General features: G+C 38.1%; 1 protein-coding gene across 1 annotated transcript in view; it reads right to left on the bottom strand.

Moving 5' to 3' along the window:
- LOC115429933 (E3 ubiquitin-protein ligase rnf213-alpha-like) overlaps nucleotides 1-16,859 on the bottom strand; it is a 76,674-nt gene that overhangs the window by 59,454 nt on the left and 361 nt on the right. The window contains exons 1-8 of the mRNA XM_030149766.1: nucleotides 16,782-16,859; nucleotides 5,376-5,434; nucleotides 3,807-3,892; nucleotides 3,534-3,701; nucleotides 1,135-1,325; nucleotides 766-1,037; nucleotides 420-676; nucleotides 91-297 (exon numbers count right to left, since the gene is read on the bottom strand). The exon at nucleotides 16,782-16,859 is cut by the window's right edge and continues 361 nt beyond it. Of these exons, the coding sequence (XP_030005626.1) occupies nucleotides 91-297; nucleotides 420-676; nucleotides 766-1,037; nucleotides 1,135-1,325; nucleotides 3,534-3,701; nucleotides 3,807-3,892; nucleotides 5,376-5,434; nucleotides 16,782-16,859 (1,318 nt within the window). The remainder of the gene's footprint in view (nucleotides 1-90; nucleotides 298-419; nucleotides 677-765; nucleotides 1,038-1,134; nucleotides 1,326-3,533; nucleotides 3,702-3,806; nucleotides 3,893-5,375; nucleotides 5,435-16,781) is intronic.

Raw genomic sequence — 16,859 nt, 5'->3', positions numbered from 1 at the left:
AAGCACAACCAACACAACAGATTTACAGGAATATCCTGGTGTGGGATGTTCAGGTACGCTAGGTTTGGTCCAGACAACAGACATTCTTACTTCTTGTGTTCTTTGCTCATGGATGCAGGATTTTCAATGCTTTGTAGACCTGCCCAAGATTGGCCATACTTCAGTTTTCCAGAATTTGGTGTTTCAAATGCCTTTGTGGTGCCAGTGAGAAGGTGGAGGACAGGAAGTACCAGGATCCAATGGGGCATCTCCTCTTTTTTCATGGTGTTCATCAGTGAAACCAACATTTCTGGTACACTAAAGCAAAAATCATTGCATGGGCGGAACATTAATTATTGGAGTAAAGAAACAGTTGTTTAATCGCATTAGTTTGGGGATGCAGCTTTTATTATCGGATCACCAACAAAAAAGGTACATACTTTTGGACAATACGGACATCTTGAGAGAACTGGGTCCAGAACTGGAGGAAATGGTCTTTGTCCAGGTTGGGCAGGGTCAATGCGTAGCAGAGGTCATTGAACTCATCCTCATTCAGTTTGATGTTGAAATCCTTGTGTCTTCGTACAAACAGCAGAATTAGAGCCATCCTCTTGTGATGCAGGATGTCCTCAGTGTTTTCATCTTCACCCTGAAGGACCATTTTCTCCAACAGGAACTTCTTTAACAGCTCTCGCACCTGATTCATAAAACCAGAAAACATTAATGTAAGATTTACCATATGGATGTTTTATGTAGAATGCAACTGGTGGGAGATTAAGAACTTACATCCTTTCTTCCATAGTTCAAGGAGTGTCTTTTCAGTTTTTGCTTAAACACAATCGGCTCCCCGTAAACATCAAAAAATTGATCCAGCTGATTCACAAAGCTTTTCCAGTTCATGTCAGTCCAGCTTTTGAGAGGATCCAACATGTTCTCCAGCATTACCTTCCCTGCAAACACTCGGCCTGACATCAGTCTCATGTTTTGGTCAGACCTGGGGGTTTCTTGGGTCGCTGAAGACATTGTCCAGATGGTGTCATCATACTGATGCCAGGTCCCTTTGACACAGAGATGAAAGTTAAGTTTACTGTGTGTAAAGCAAATATGTAAAGTTTTCAGGCAAATATAACTCTTCAGATGAATTAGTACATTTACCATCTTTACTGATCAGGTAAGGTTTCACAAACAAACACCGGTTGGTGTCATATGTTGAATCCACAAACTCATACACAGGTTTTCTTTTCCTCTTAAATACAACATATTTGTACGGTACAGGCACAGAGTGAACTTGAGACTCTCTGACCAATAAACTGCCTTCAACCAGAAAACCATGTTGTCCATGATCCCTGTGTAGAAAAAACAGAAATAAAATCACGTTAATATACCGTAACTTCAGTTTGCACTCTGTAAAACACAAAGAATACTGAGGTTACAAATATGAAAGACCATTTCTAGTATGTGCACACATGGCATAAAACTCAGTGTTTAGTCGTTATTATTGCCATGTACTGTGGTCTAATGGTACCATGAGAACATAATATTCGCTACATTAATATTTATGGACCACAGGATGAATGAACAGCTGCAGTAATGTTGTAGCTAATGTGGATCCTTCTACAACAAACAAACAAAATCCTTTTGTGACACTAGGGGGAGGTGTTTGATCTCTAATGGATACAACCTCAATTTAGAAAAGCACCCAGAGAGCGCGGACCTCCACCAATGCAGATCAGTCGCACCCCCCCCCCCCCCCCCCCAATCACCACCAAAATGTAATCATCTGTTCCTTGTGCCAGCATCAACGTTTCCTGAAAATTTCATCCAAATCCATCCATAATTTTTTGAGTTATCTTGCTAACAGACAAACAAACAAACCCCGATGAAAACATAACCTCCTTGGCGGAGGTAATGATAAAATGACAGTGACATACAAGGACATTGGAAATATTCAGTTTTCTTATTACCTCTGCCAAGGAGGTTATGTTTTCATCGGGGTTTGTCTGTCTGTCTATTAGCAAGATAACTCAAAAAGTTATGGACGGATTTGGATAAAATCTTCAGGAAACGTTGATACTGGCACAAGGAACAAATGATTACATTTGGTGGTGATGGGGGGGGCTGATCTGCCTTGGTTGAGGTCGGCACTCTCCGAGTGGTTTTCTAGTTTATTTTATTCATTTATTAGGGACAGTGCAAATTAATGAACATCTACAACAACTGCAGCTGTAAATATGTCAGATTGTAGCAACAGTGCCTTTCCATCTGTAGTCCTTTGGCAGGTGACAAGAAAGACAACTGATAAAAGACAAAACATCATAAAAACACACAAAACACAGTGAGGACGATCTACTGATGGTCACAGACCTGGCTTTCCTTCATCCAGTGTTTAAGTTGTGATTTGAAGGAGGAATATGATTGGGAGTCGCTTATGTCTGAGTAGTAAACTGTGCTAACGTGCTAATATGTTCTATGTGAATCAGTCCCAGTTGAATGTGTGATCAAAAATGCAAAAATATCAAATTTTTTCTCAAAACTGTGAACAAACTTTAAAGACACTGTCCAAAAGAAGGTACAAAAATTAAAAGAATCCACCTGGATTCTATTCATCAGATAATATATTGGATGTTCATATACTACTGTACACACACACACACACACATATACATATATACACACACACATATATATACACACATACATACGCAGGGTGGGGAAGCAAAATTTACAATGAACATTTAGTTGTTTTTCTCAGCAGGCACTACGTCAGTTGTTTTGAAACCAAACATATATTGATGTCATAATCATACCTAACACTATTATCCATACCTTTTCAGAAACTTTTGCCCATATGAGTAATCAGGAAAGCAAACGTCAAAGAGTGTGTGATTTGCTGAATGCACTCGTCACACCAAAGGAGATTTCAAAAATAGTTGGAGTGTCCATAAAGACTGTTTATAATGGAAAGAGGAGAATGACTATGAGCAAAACTATTATGAGAAAGTCTGGAAGATACTATTAAAGAAGAATGGGAGAAGTTGTCACCCCAATATTTGAGGAACACTGGCGCAAGTTTCAGGAAGCGTGTGAAGGCAGTTATTGAGAAAGAAGGAGGACACATAGAATAAAAACATTTTCTATTATGTACATTTTCTTGTGGCAAATAAATTCTCATGACTTTCAATAAACTAATTGGTCATACACTGTCTTTCAATCCCTGCCTCAAAATATTGTAAATTTTGCTTCCCCACCCTGTATATATACATACACACACATATAATTGTGAGTTTTTTATTGTTTAGGCCTGTGATTTATTTTTCTGGCTGTATCATTTTATTCATATATTATGGCTGTGTAACTTTTATTTATTATTATTCTTATTCTCTATACTTAATTCTTACATCTCATTTGTATGTATGTACATGAGCAACGGAGTTCACAGAATTTCCTTCGGGATCAATAAAGTACATATCTATCTATCTATCTATCTATCTATCTGTCTGTCTGTCTGTCTGTCTACTAAGATTCATCAACTGTTCATTCAGTAATAAACGTACCATTTCACATGCAGCTCAGCTATGTTTTCTATCCAAGTCCCAATAGGAGATCCACCTCTGATGAAAAGGAAATCTTCCCCTGGATCAAAGTTGAAATCTTTTGAGAGAACTGCATGGAAGTGTATTGTGAGTCTGTCACGAGTTGGGATGTCGGTGTTCATGGTTGGCCTATAAACCAGTCGTTGAAAACAGAAAATAAAAGTTAATACAAAATCTACATTAAAATGGCAGAAGGATCAAGAGTTATAAAACCATGGTAGAAAACCTCCTCACCTTTTTGGTCCAGTTTCCATGTCTTTAAGGTCGTTGGTTCCTTTGTTTGCTGAGGTTCGAGGAGCTGTGGAGTCCGGATCACTCACCTGTGGATCCAAAAACATGTGTTGAACCTTTAAAATGATTAACCTGTTTCACTAAAAGAATGATCATTTTTGTTCTTTGCATTCATGTGGTTTTTAGTAAAAAGGAGTAAAATCCAATCAGCCTCCCCCTCCTCATTTCAGATAATTTGGAGCAAGTGAGGAATGATATTAAAATGATCATTTACCAGTGTTTGGTTGTGCATTTGGTTAATGGTCCTTCAGTACGGACTTACTCACCTAAATTTTTTATTTTTTTAATGAACATTTGATTATTAAGAAGTATAAAGATGCAACATTTAACAGAAATAAGCATCACATATAGACTTACTCGTCTTAATCCACCTCTGAATATCACCACTATGACATCACAATTCTAGAAACCATCAATACTATACAAAAAAACACCCTGAAAAATAACAAGGCATTAAAGAGAGAGAGGAATTTGATGTGTTGAGGGTGAAACCCATTCTGACTACAGCTGTAAACCCAGTTCAACTCCAAACCTCTACACTCCAACCACAACTGGACCATGTCCATCATCTGGAGCAGTTCACTATCAATATTTATCCAATAACAGGACAAAAACATACAACATTTAAATCCAAAATGTCATATCCTCCTCACCAGAGATGCTCATTATTTATAAAATCCACCCTCCTTTCTTTGAACCCCACCCTAACTCTGTCCTAGAGGTGTTCTGTGGGTTTCAGGTCTATCATTAAGTCCTTTTTTATGTCCATGGAGGCCCAGTCTCCTCTGTCCACTCGGATACCTCACATAAGTTTCTATTCTCTTGAGGACACAGAATGTCCACTAGATAAGCTAGCTTGCGTCAGGGTTGGACCACCTCTGCTCACCATGTCCAGCTTTTCTGGAAAAGTCTGCCTTGAAAATGTTTTTTTTAAGTTTATCCCAGACCATATCATTTTCCTTTCCTCCGTCAGACTTTGTGGGGGTAAATTCAACCTCAAATGTACTAGTAGTACCATTAAATTCAATTAAAACTAGAAAAGAACTCGGAGAGCGCAGACCTCCGCCAAGGCAGATTAGTGGGCCCCTGTGCTCCCCCCATCCCCCTACCCCCGACCACCACCAAAATTTAATCATTTGTTCCTTGTGCCAGTATCAACATTTCCTGAAATTTTCATCCAAATCCATCCATAACTTTGAGTTATCTTGCACACAGACAGACAGACAGACAAACAAACAAACAAACAGACAAACCAACATCGGCAAAAACATAACCTCCTTGGCGGAGGGAACTAGGGCCATTCCACCGAATGGGTGCCACTTCTGTCTCAAGAACATTAAATATATAAATGTGTATGAAAGTCACCTGTAAAATACATTTTATTACGTACAGTGTCCTGCACACAAGGGAGTAAGTTGGATTTAGACATTGGTGGGGACACAAAAGTGCTCAAAGGCAGCACTCCTGAAAGTTTATGTTTTTTTGTATTTGTAATCACTATCGGGATTGTACCCGTACGATAGCTCCCTCCCGTGGTGCAAAACGGCATTGCACCCGTATGCCCTGCCATGCTGCAACACGTGTCGGACAAAGATGCACCAGACAGACACCGGACATGGGGTGGGGCCGAAACGTGCATTATATAGTAGGATAATTTTACATCATGTAGAGCTGAACAAACAAGTAAACAATCATAGTCAGAAAAAGATTCAGTAATTGACATGTTTATAATGCGTATCTGAATATCTAAAGACAATACAAGAATTTAATGCATTCTGCAAAGTTATTCTAATGACAAACATATCCATCATTATTTAACCTCACCTGTGAATTTACAGCTTCTCCTCCTCCATCTCCTCTCTACTGTCTGTCCCCTGACATAAATATGTTGATTCATGACCTATGAACAGATTCTGCATACAATGATCATAGTTAGATGGTACAGTTATTGCCTGAGCAAAAAAGGCTTTTACTTTCACTTACTATTGTAAATTATTCTTCACAAGTATGGCTAACATCACATCTAGAATCACATTTAGAATCTGAGGTTTTGTTGTATTTTTCCCACAAATTGTCTTTATTTGTGTTTTTTATAGATGCTCTCTTCCATGCAAACATATGAAAATAGTAAGTCAAAAATAACTTTAAAAAGTGTATCTGTTTGGTATTTAATATTGTCTTTTTTTCAGTATCTGTGTTGTTGAGCCTCTACCTAGGCCTGCGCTAGCCTATCGCCACATCGCCATTGGCGATGCATTTTCCTGGTTGGCGAAGTTGTTTTCAACCCGTGTAGCCACAGTGGTGAAGGTATTTTACCACTTATGGCAGCGTGACATTCACAATTAAGTGCAGCAGGTACGCTGTGGAGGAGTAATGTCAGCAGTGTGGAGATTTTTCAAACAAAATGACAGTGATAAAAGTAACGCTGACTGCAAGTAACGTTAAAGACACAGACAGATACAGACGGAGCATTCTGTCCGTCCTCTGTGTACATTCTATCCGTTTCCAGGCGCTCATGGATGCGTACACAGATGAAGAATACCACCGGGGGTATGGAGCAGTGTGGACCACCGCCAGCAGAAGTGACAACGAAACTTATGGCTCATTTCTCTTTTCTCTTCCCGCTGAAGCTTCATTCCACTGGTAAATTTATTTTGTATTGAATCTCATATTGAATCTCATGCACATCAGTGGTCAGAATAATTGTATTTATAAGTCTATCATTTATTGTTTTGTTATACATTAGATTAGAAATAAAAATAGTTTAGATGAAAATGTTGACTTACGTTGATTTTTTATGATTTTTTTTTTGTATGAAACTGAAGCCAGATTGAACGTATTTTTAAGATCAAAATGCACCAGAATGCAGGAAAAAGACTTCATTTTTCCCAAAATTTCCTGAGGGAGCTAAGCTCATTGCCGCAGTCCACTACGCGCCCCGTGGCAGGGACCCAAACTGGCTGTGGCTTTTTGTGGCTACACTCATTTCTACTAATGTAGCCACACTGGCTGTATCTTTAATTTTCCTAGCGCAAGCACAGTCTACAGTTTTATACCCTTGAAGTAACTTACACTTTGACTTCCATAGAGGTGTCTTTGGTCCAGTTTTCTTCTCGACATTCTTCAAAACCTAATTCCCAAGCACACACACACAAATACAAACGTAAATGTTATTGACACCACTGATATTTAAATCTGTCTAGCTGACATGTATGAAGAGAACAAATGTCTCTCCATAGACGTGACCCAGACAGAACAAATGCAAACATGTTGACAATTTACGCTAAGCGGTTGGAGATATGAACTGCCTCCTGTCCTGTCCAACGAACAGGTAACTGCAAGTAGTTTTTACAAGTAGGTAGAGTGACCGGAGGGAGAGCCAATCACATGTAGTTAGCAAAACCACAGAGCCAATCGTAGAGCAATATTTAGGTTAGAGGCGGGACTTGTGACAGAGATCGACTGTTAACCTTTTGTGTGCCATAATTATTGACTAAACACTACGGACAGTGGTTGTATTGATAGTGAGTACACAGTAGGGGCTGGATATTAGTAGGGGCGTGTCCCTAGTGTCCTGACCCAATTCTACGCCCCTGCCTGCACATTGATCTAATTGCAAATTTAAAATATATAATTGAAAACATTAATAAAAACTACCTAGAACACTGAAAAATAGCATTTGTTACCTGTCCCCGCCATCTAACGTCACACTTTACCATGAAATATAATGATTAAAATACTTCAGAAATGTTTTTTTTTTTTTTTTGCATTGTTGTGTGACTCCATATCCCATCTATGGTTTAAATAAATTTTTCCCATAAGAAATCCATAATATTTTTGTGAAAATACACATTTTAGTCATGTCCCTACATTCTCACTCAGTCCTGTTACCCTAACACATTCCCCCCTCTGAAAAATTTGGAACATTCCACAAGTCACATGTTCAACAGGAAGTTACATCAGCTGGATTTTCTGAAGGCCATGGGAAGATCAAAACCAAGTTCTCATTTTCTTTCTGTGTATTTGATGATATTGTAACTATGACTGAGAAGAATAAAGCCTCAGTCACAAAGTTTCTTACAAACGATGGATTTGTACAAATGTCCCGGTTTGTACAAGTTCTAGAGTTCGTAGACATTTGTAGAGGGAACAGTAGTTTCTTACGGATGTCTTATGAAGTCAGTACGGCTACCGTTCAAAACGCAAGAGCAACTTGAGGCATCTGTGAACAAATGACGTGAGTTTGTGTCGTACGAACACTGTACAGTTGTCACGGTCTTTGTAAAGGTGCAAGGGTAGATCTGTGTGTCGTCCGCATAACAATGGAAAGATACATTGTGTCACTGAAAAATTTGGCTGAGCAGGAGAATATAAATAGACAATAAAATTGGACCCAAAACTGAACCCTATCTAAAAGGTAGGAATAAAACCAGCTAAGTGCAGTGTCATAAAACCCAGGTTTTATGATGATCAATTCACCCTTTAACACCAAACGTATCATATTTGATACATGAGTTTTGAAGCCCTCTACACAATCAGTGTGATATTTTTTGTCTTGAAAAACCTGATGTATACAATTACATACATGCAACTGTAGCACACTCAGTGCTATGAGGATATCAGATTAGTGTACAGAATTTTAGGATTTTGGACCAGAAGGAATGGCTGCGTCACAGGAGGTGTAAGTTGAGTGACACTCAGACAAATGCTGAACTGTATAAATGCCGGCTGGTATTTTTAGAAAAAATTATTTAAAGAAAAAAAATCAATAAAATCAATAAATTTCAAATAAAAGTTCTCTCTCTTTTGGTACCAACAGTTCTCAGAAACAACCGTTTTCACAATCACAGTGGTTACAATTCGCTAATCCCCGTCTAATATAAACATACACAAGGTTACTCATTACTGAAATCACAATTCACATGTAAATTCAATAAACATTTCATGGATCATAGAAAATCATTCACTTTCAACATAAAGCCTTATTCTTAAGGGAATGACTCCCAAAAAGACACAAAACCCACACCAGGTCCACTTTCTGTGTGTTTGAACGTGTAAATGTAGAAAGTCCGAAGAGTCCAGTTGAATGTCAAAAAGTTCCAGGGGAATGTGTGTGTGTGTGTGTGTGTGTGTTGGGAAGAGGCAGTTGGTGTGAGATGATGTAGAAGGGTTTTGGTTGCAGTGGGCCTACCACACAGCACCGTGCAGAAGCAGGATCAGAGATCGTCTACCGGGTTTGGCTCGCCATCAACTGTTGAATGATCCAACGAATTAACGATGGAAGTTCAAAGATGTACACACACATATATATATATATATATATATATATATATATATATATATATATATATATATATATATATATATATATGTATATGTCGAGGCCCAAAATGGAATCTGGCCCGATTCAGAATCGGGCCGGCCCAGAATGGAATTCTATTCTAGGCTGGCCTAGAATGGAATCCTGCTGCTATAATGTTACTTTTATACCATGTTTAATGCAAATGATCCATAATTCCATAATTTGTCATAATTTTACATTTTCAGTCTTACATACCTTGAGTAACTATTGTCAATTTCAGTCGATTTCACTGTACCATATATTGGTGGGGAGTACCACTAGGTTCTATTTGTAAATAAAATGTATTATAGTTTACAATTAAAATGTTGTTTGTTTCTTTTTTTTTTCACATATTTGCAAATTCCATGTATTGATTTTTGTAATAATTTAGATCATTTGCATTAAACATGGTATAAAAATAACATTATAGCAGCAGGATTCCATTCTAGGCCGGCCTAGAATAGAATTCCATTCTGGGCCGGCCCAATTCTGAATCGGGCCAGATTCCGTTTTGGGCCTCGACATATATATATATAAACCTGACCTGTCAGAAGACAGTGTCATAAAACATCAAAAGTTATCTAACATTCAATTTTCACAATCTATCTGACTGTAACTTTACATGTTGTAACATATTACATGACAACAGATGAAAATAAAACAATGGAAAACACAGTCATGTACTATTACTGTCTAATGCACTTCTTCTGCAACATTACTTTGAATAACATTACATTCACGTTAAATCAGTTTTTTTTCTTTAAGGCACTGCTAGAAAATGCACTAGAACAATAAAACAACATCACATATCGATTACTTATAGAGGGTCTGCACGTGACGTCACCGCTAGCGGAAGTCACCGCGGTTACGTCCACTGAGTGGCAGAAAGAGGGAGATAAGTAGCGGCTTTGGCTTGAATACTGCAAAAACTTTAGAACAATCTAAAAAATGGGGCAGAGCTGTTGTGCCATTGATCACACAAATAGGTTTAAAAAGCACTGGGAGCTGTCGTTTTAGCAGTGACCTAAAGCCAAAGACAGAAGAAGCAGATGGATCGCTGCAATTTGTAGAAATAACTGGAATCCAGGCAACAAAACCTGGATTCGTGTCAGCTAACGTTAATTTATGTTGTATTCTTGCGTAAAATCATACCTTAAATTGCATATTGTTTTGGCTAACGTTCCTTCTTAGTAAAGCTCTTAATGTTAGCATCTGTCATTTAGTTCTATATTTCATAACTGAAACGTTTGTCTTCAGTTGTGTGATTCTGAACCTTGTGCTCTACATGATTTGTAAACTAGCTTAAACTGAGGCTAACCTAGTTTTCCAAATAAGGGGCTACTCTAGCACAAAGCTGTTGTAGCTATGTTGTATCAAGTATTTGATGTTAACTCTACTTAAATATCAAAAGTACAAGTAAATCATCCACTCGCTTGGGTCAATAATAATAATAATAATAATAATCTTTATTTATATAGCACTTTTCATACATTAAAAACTGTAGCACAAAGTGCTTTACATATCAGTTTAAAAATCAGTACCACCCCCCACCCACACCCACCCGCACACACACATACACACACACACACATATATATGCAAACCCACAAGCTCACACATACTTAAGACGACTGGCTGAGCACGGGTAGACCAGAACAAAAATGTAAAAGTAATACTAAGGGTTCAACTCCAGTAAATCAGTAGTGAACTGTGAGCACTACTGCTGGGCCTTTACCTTAGAAATCACCGCCAAGAAAAAACATCTGCACTGACAGAAAACCTCCAAAACAATAGTATGTTGAATTGAAAGCACTCACCAGTTGTAATCCTCTAATTAACAATGACAAGGATGTCAACAACTCTTTGTCTTTTGGATGCTTTCAGCCTTTGCATTGTGGATTTTCCCGGTGTTGAAATCAGGTTCATATAAATGTCAGGATAGGTGATTTCTGTCACAGATCAATGTTTGTACACCCCTTGTTATTTGGTAGCTTGTATGGATCCATGTCCAGTCCAAATGTCTTTAATTTCATGTTATATTCCACATTTTTCCTGGTCTCGCTGTAGTTACTTCTATACTCCGCCATGTTGAGCCGGTTTGTTTTTGCCACTCAGTCTGACGTAGAGGGGCGTGGCCTAGGGGGGAAGTGACGGATGTGCATTCCCTCTATAGGAAAAGATATGCTTTATAGTGTGAACACTTCAAATTATGTGCAAAATATGTGTGACTGTTACGCACAAGTAACAATTCACCAGAAAACACAGTAAAAATAATAAAATACATTCACATTTCAATCAGTTGTATGATAAAATGTGTTTTACATGACAAACAGGAGTATCCGTTCAGTTCAGTAACAGTTCACTCACCAGTTCACACAGGGAGAAAGAGGAGGAACAAAATGGCGGCGCTTCAAAGCCTCGGATTTCTTCAACAAAGAAAAGTATAAAAAGAGGACAAAAATAATGACTTTCTGAACCTTTAGCTTCATTTCAGACCATGAATGAATCCAATAATATTTACAGTGAAATATGTTGGAGTTCACTCGGAGCAGATGTCTGAATTGACCTTCCCGCGGCTCACGGTGAAGTTTGGGCTTCAGGATGGAGGAAAATCCAGCAAAGGGCTCCAAAAGACTCTGAAAAAGGAGTTGTGTCACTGCCGACGGTGGAGCTGACTGGAACATTTCACCTTTTAGACTTTTCTCTCACTTTATTTCTCCCTCTTTTCTCCGTCTCCGGTCTGAACTGCTGAGTTCAAGAGCTCCCGCCGAAAATAGGAACTGACAACAACGGAAGTTTCCAGAAACAGGGGCGGGACAATGCGCCGATTTACAACAGCTCATAGGTCAGGAGGTGTGTGTCAATCATTTTTCCAGGAAGTTAGCTCTTTGGCTCCTGAACAAAATCTGTTTACTAATATTAGGAAAATATAACAATCTGAAACATAATTTAATGACAATTTAGTGCATAAGTTCTTATCATATTATGTCATATCATATTATATTCTATCATATTATACGATATGGGTCACAGCCTCCCCACTTTGATGGTATGCACGTCCCTGTGCATCCAAGTGGTTAAACTGTTGAGTACGTGTATCATTTGTTCATTCGTTTTTCAATTTAAAAACAAAAAAAGACTCGTTTTTTTGTTTTTCATTTTCAAAACCAGAATGAAAAACAAATAACGGTTTGTTTTTCCATTTCCTGATTTTGTGCTCAAATGAAAAATGGAAAAAAAAAAACAGATAACGACTGTTTCATCCGATTTTGCTATTTTTGATGTAGTTAAGTTGTCTGACCCAGAAGTAGTCGTTACTAGGGAAAAAATAAACAAACAGAATCATGGAGGAATATTTTGCTATAATTAAGCAGCTGTTTGATACGTACGGAAGTGTATTGCATTCACACACAAAAATGTATTCGGCTCTGTTTTTCTCAATTAACAAGAAAATTATCTCAGTTAATTCAGAAAAACAGTGCCAAATTTATTTATTTATTTATTTATTTTTCAGACAACAGTATCTCATTAATTCAGAAAAACAGAGCAGAGTTGTTTCATTAAGTCTACCCCATTCAGTGAAGTTCACTGGTCCAGTTAGTCTCACAATAACGCAATAATTTTTATTTTTTGCGTGTCCCTTCCCGGGCTCCGTAAGATTGTGATGAGAAATATAAAGGAAATAATCTAACCAACGAGGCTGTGATTGATCAATAATAGGCCTAGATGATCTTATTATTAGGCTCTAAATGTTGTCCTAGGCTAATGGTTCTAGTGTTGGGGTCGTGCTTGTTGAACTGAGGGGATTGAATGGACGAGTTCGAGCCCTTTTTTTAAAATATGCCATACTCGGGAATGCCCCCTTTTTCTCGGTACCTTAGTGCCACCGAGTTTATATTTGATATTCAAGTGTGTGCGGGACATTTGCCGCTACTATTTGATTGGGTGGAAATTTGCATATAGGTGGGGTAATGTTGATTGGCAGGTCAGTGAATAACGCTCTGATTGGTTATTCGCTTGGACATCAGAACAAGGCCAAAACTCATAATTCGTAACTTGTATTTGGTGATCCGTAACTTCAGTTTCGTAACTTGTAACTTCAGTTTCGTAACTCGTAACTTCAGTTTTGAAACTCGTAACTTCAGCGTTGTACCTGAGGGTGGCAGAGTTGTGCCTCTATCAGATTTAGTTATACATGTGAACAAAACATTCCCAGTGATACAAATATGGTCTACACTTGCACAAATTATTTTTACAACCTCTTTTTTTTATGTGTGTGTTCAAAACTTTTCTTCAGCTACAAATCTTCTTTTATAATTCAAAATCTGATGACACGGATTTGCTTCCATATTAGTCCAGCTCCACTGTCATCCGGATGCCCATGTATGGACACACTCCACATTACAGGTGAGTACTCTGATTTTTTTGTCCTGATTTGCAGTATTTGATTCAAAGTATACGTTAAACTAGGATGATGATTGGTGAAACAGTTTTTTCCAAACATAACTCTGTTCACCTCAGTCAGTTGTATGTCTGTTTTGATAGAATAGTCAGTTGTTACAGCCTGGAAAGGGGAAAGCTGCAGTGACTATGATGAAAAGTAATGATTAAATAATGTAAATAAATTGAAAGATGATTGAAAATAATTATTGTAATGTTGTATAGTGAGTTTTGAGGCACATATGGATGCCAGATGCCAGTTAAGAGTTTAATTTAAGTCACACATTACCGTGTGTGACTAGTGGTGACTAAAGTAGTTACTATTGGCATCCGTTATGTTATGTCCGTCACATTTCTACCCCTGGAGAAATGGAGTTTGTAAAACTACAGCCAGAAAAAGTAGTTTTAGCAAGTACTTTTTATTTTCAGCATTAAATTGAGAATGTACATATGGCGTATATGAAACCAAATACGGCCGTGGGTGGGGTGGCATGTGACTATTAACTACCAGCAAGTTACAGCAAAATGTAGTTGAACTGTGTGTAGTTTAACTCTCCCCAACACTGGACATCAGCACGTGGAGATACAAGGTTTTCACAGGACAGAGAAAGGATGAGAAAAGGTTAAAGCAGGGGTATCAAACTCATTTCTTCCAGGAGCTGCATTCAGCCAAAATGGATCGAATGGGCCGGACCAGTGAAGTAATAGCATGATGAACTATAATTACTTTTTCTTTGTTTTAGTGCAATAAAAACATTAAATTATGATAATATTTACATTTACAAACTATCCTTTCACAAAAAACATGTGAATAACCTGAAAAAAATGAAATTTTGTGTAGTTTTTACAAAATTATGCCTCAACTGTTAAGGCATGACACACAGCGTGGACCCAAATGCAACAAAACTCTTTGGTTCAGTGGTTTAATGAATGTATTTAACAAAAATTCAAAAGTTCAAAAATGGACGAACAATAAGAGGAAGCACAATGTGCTCTACCATTAACCTAAAAAAACCTAATGAACAAAGAGAAGAAGTACAAAGTACTCTATATTAAACTAAAAAGCCTGAGGCAGATAACACATGGAACTAGATCTAAGTAGTGATGTTACAGGATGTACCGAGGCTTCGAAGCGCGTGTCGAGTAATGGAAGGGGTGTTTCCGTGACGCGTGTATCGAGGCTTGCTTCATTTAGGGGCGGAGCCAAAAATGATGACGTCCGAAGCCTGGCTGCCCGGCTGTACCATGCGACAGCTTCACACAGTGGTTCAGTGGTGGTTCTATGTGATTCAGGTTTGACAGCAGAATAAACCCCTCAGGCTCCGTTCAACATGTGGGTTTATGATTGAGAGTTAGGGTCAGTGCAGAGTTTGAACAGAGTTTGGATAGTAGAGTTTGGACAGCGTTTCTATAGTTTGGAGATAGTTTGAAGAGTTTAGAGAGAGAGATCATTTGAAGATTTAGGAGAGAGAGAAGAGAAGGATGAGTAAGAGGATGGAGCCAGTGAAGAAGAGGAGGATTTCCCCTGTGTGGGAACATTTGGATTTGATAACTCCTAATAAGGTAAACTAAATCTAACAGTATTTCAGACACATAAGGTTTGCTTATCTGGAGAACTGGGAGAGACAAAAAAATACTGTACCCCAATTTATATAAAGTTGCTCTTGTGTTTTTGTGCATGCCAACATCTTCTGTACCATGTGACAGGGTGTTTTCAAACGCCAGAGAAGTTGTGTCAAAAAAAAAAAAAAAAAAAGAATCACTTCAAACCAAAAACTGTTTAGAAACTGTTATTTCTGAATAAAAATAAATAAAATCCCCCCTGTCCTGTACATCATTGTCGAAGTTCCACAAGCATGTTCAGTGCCCTCTTCCTAGTTCCACAAGTACTTTCACTGTCCTCTGCCTGTTTAAGTCCAGGACATTTTCCTAAAGTGACAAAAAAAAAAAAAAAAAAAAAAAAAACATTACACAACCTCCCACATGATACTACCATTCGGGGGAAATTTACACACAGAGAATACATTAAAAAATATTTTATTACACACATATGTGATAATTTATGTAGAGAAATTATTTGATCATACATTTTTTGTTATTTATAGTTATTCCCAAGAGCCATAACAGACCCAAAAATTCAATGCATCCCACATTCTGTGGTTCAGATCCAGCTGCCTGTGATTCTACACATGGACAGTAGGTGGTTTCATGTGCACATGAAGCGTCCAGAAATGAACCCTTTCTTGAACTAATTGGTTCAAGTGGTTCGATGCCTCATGAGGCTTCATCTCACCATCACTAGATTCAACATTCAAGATACAAGATACTTAACACGAGGATGTCTTCACAAGAAACAGAAACGACACACTGACAAGAGACAAAGGGAGCGAAGAGAAATATATAGGGTAGGCAGGGATCACAAACAGGTGTGGACACTTACAGGAGGAACACCAGGTGAAGGCAATGATGGGATTAGGAAGACAGAGACAAGACTGACAGAGTGCAGACAAAACAGGAAGGTGACCACCATCACCAAAATAAAACAGGAAGAAACAAAACAAAAACCCTCAACTAAATCAACACACACGACGACGCATGACATCAACTTATCATTTATACAAGTGCACTACAAACAGTGTTACTCAAATATTTAGTAACAGGCAGAATATTGGTAAAAATGTGGAGTTTGGAACTAAAAGAAGAACAATTTCTCATTTGTCCAGGTCATTGTTCTTCTTGATAGTTCTTTGAGGTTCAACTGGACTAGTTTTTTTCTTGTTTTGTTTTCAAAAGAGCTGAACTAGTCCAGTTGAACCTAGAGAAATGGAGTTGTCACTATTTATAGGTTATTCTGTTATTATTTTACTGTAGATCATATGGATGTGAATGTGGAACCTGAACTAAAATGAGTTTCACATCCTTGATTGTTAATGTCTTTAGTGTAATTTTTTCACTTTGCAAATTCATCCCATGGATCAGATTGGACCTTTTGGTGGGCTGGTTTAGGCCCCTGGGCCACATGTTTGACACCCCTGGGTTAAAGGAACCAAAGCTGGAGTAAAATAAAAAACACATTTACCTCTAAAATGTAGAAGCATAAAAGGACAGAAGTGCAGAAAGTACTGGAAATATTCAGACCTGTTTTCCACCTCATAAGGGGTTCTGCATTTATAGGAAGCAGTGCATGTCTCATGTCCTCTTCTTTCAGTCGTTCAT

This window comes from Sphaeramia orbicularis, chromosome 12 (assembly GCF_902148855.1).
Source record: "Sphaeramia orbicularis chromosome 12, fSphaOr1.1, whole genome shotgun sequence".
NCBI lineage: Eukaryota > Metazoa > Chordata > Actinopteri > Kurtiformes > Apogonidae > Sphaeramia > Sphaeramia orbicularis.
The sequence above is the reverse complement of the archived record's forward strand: the minus strand, read 5'-3'. Positions and strand labels throughout refer to the sequence as shown.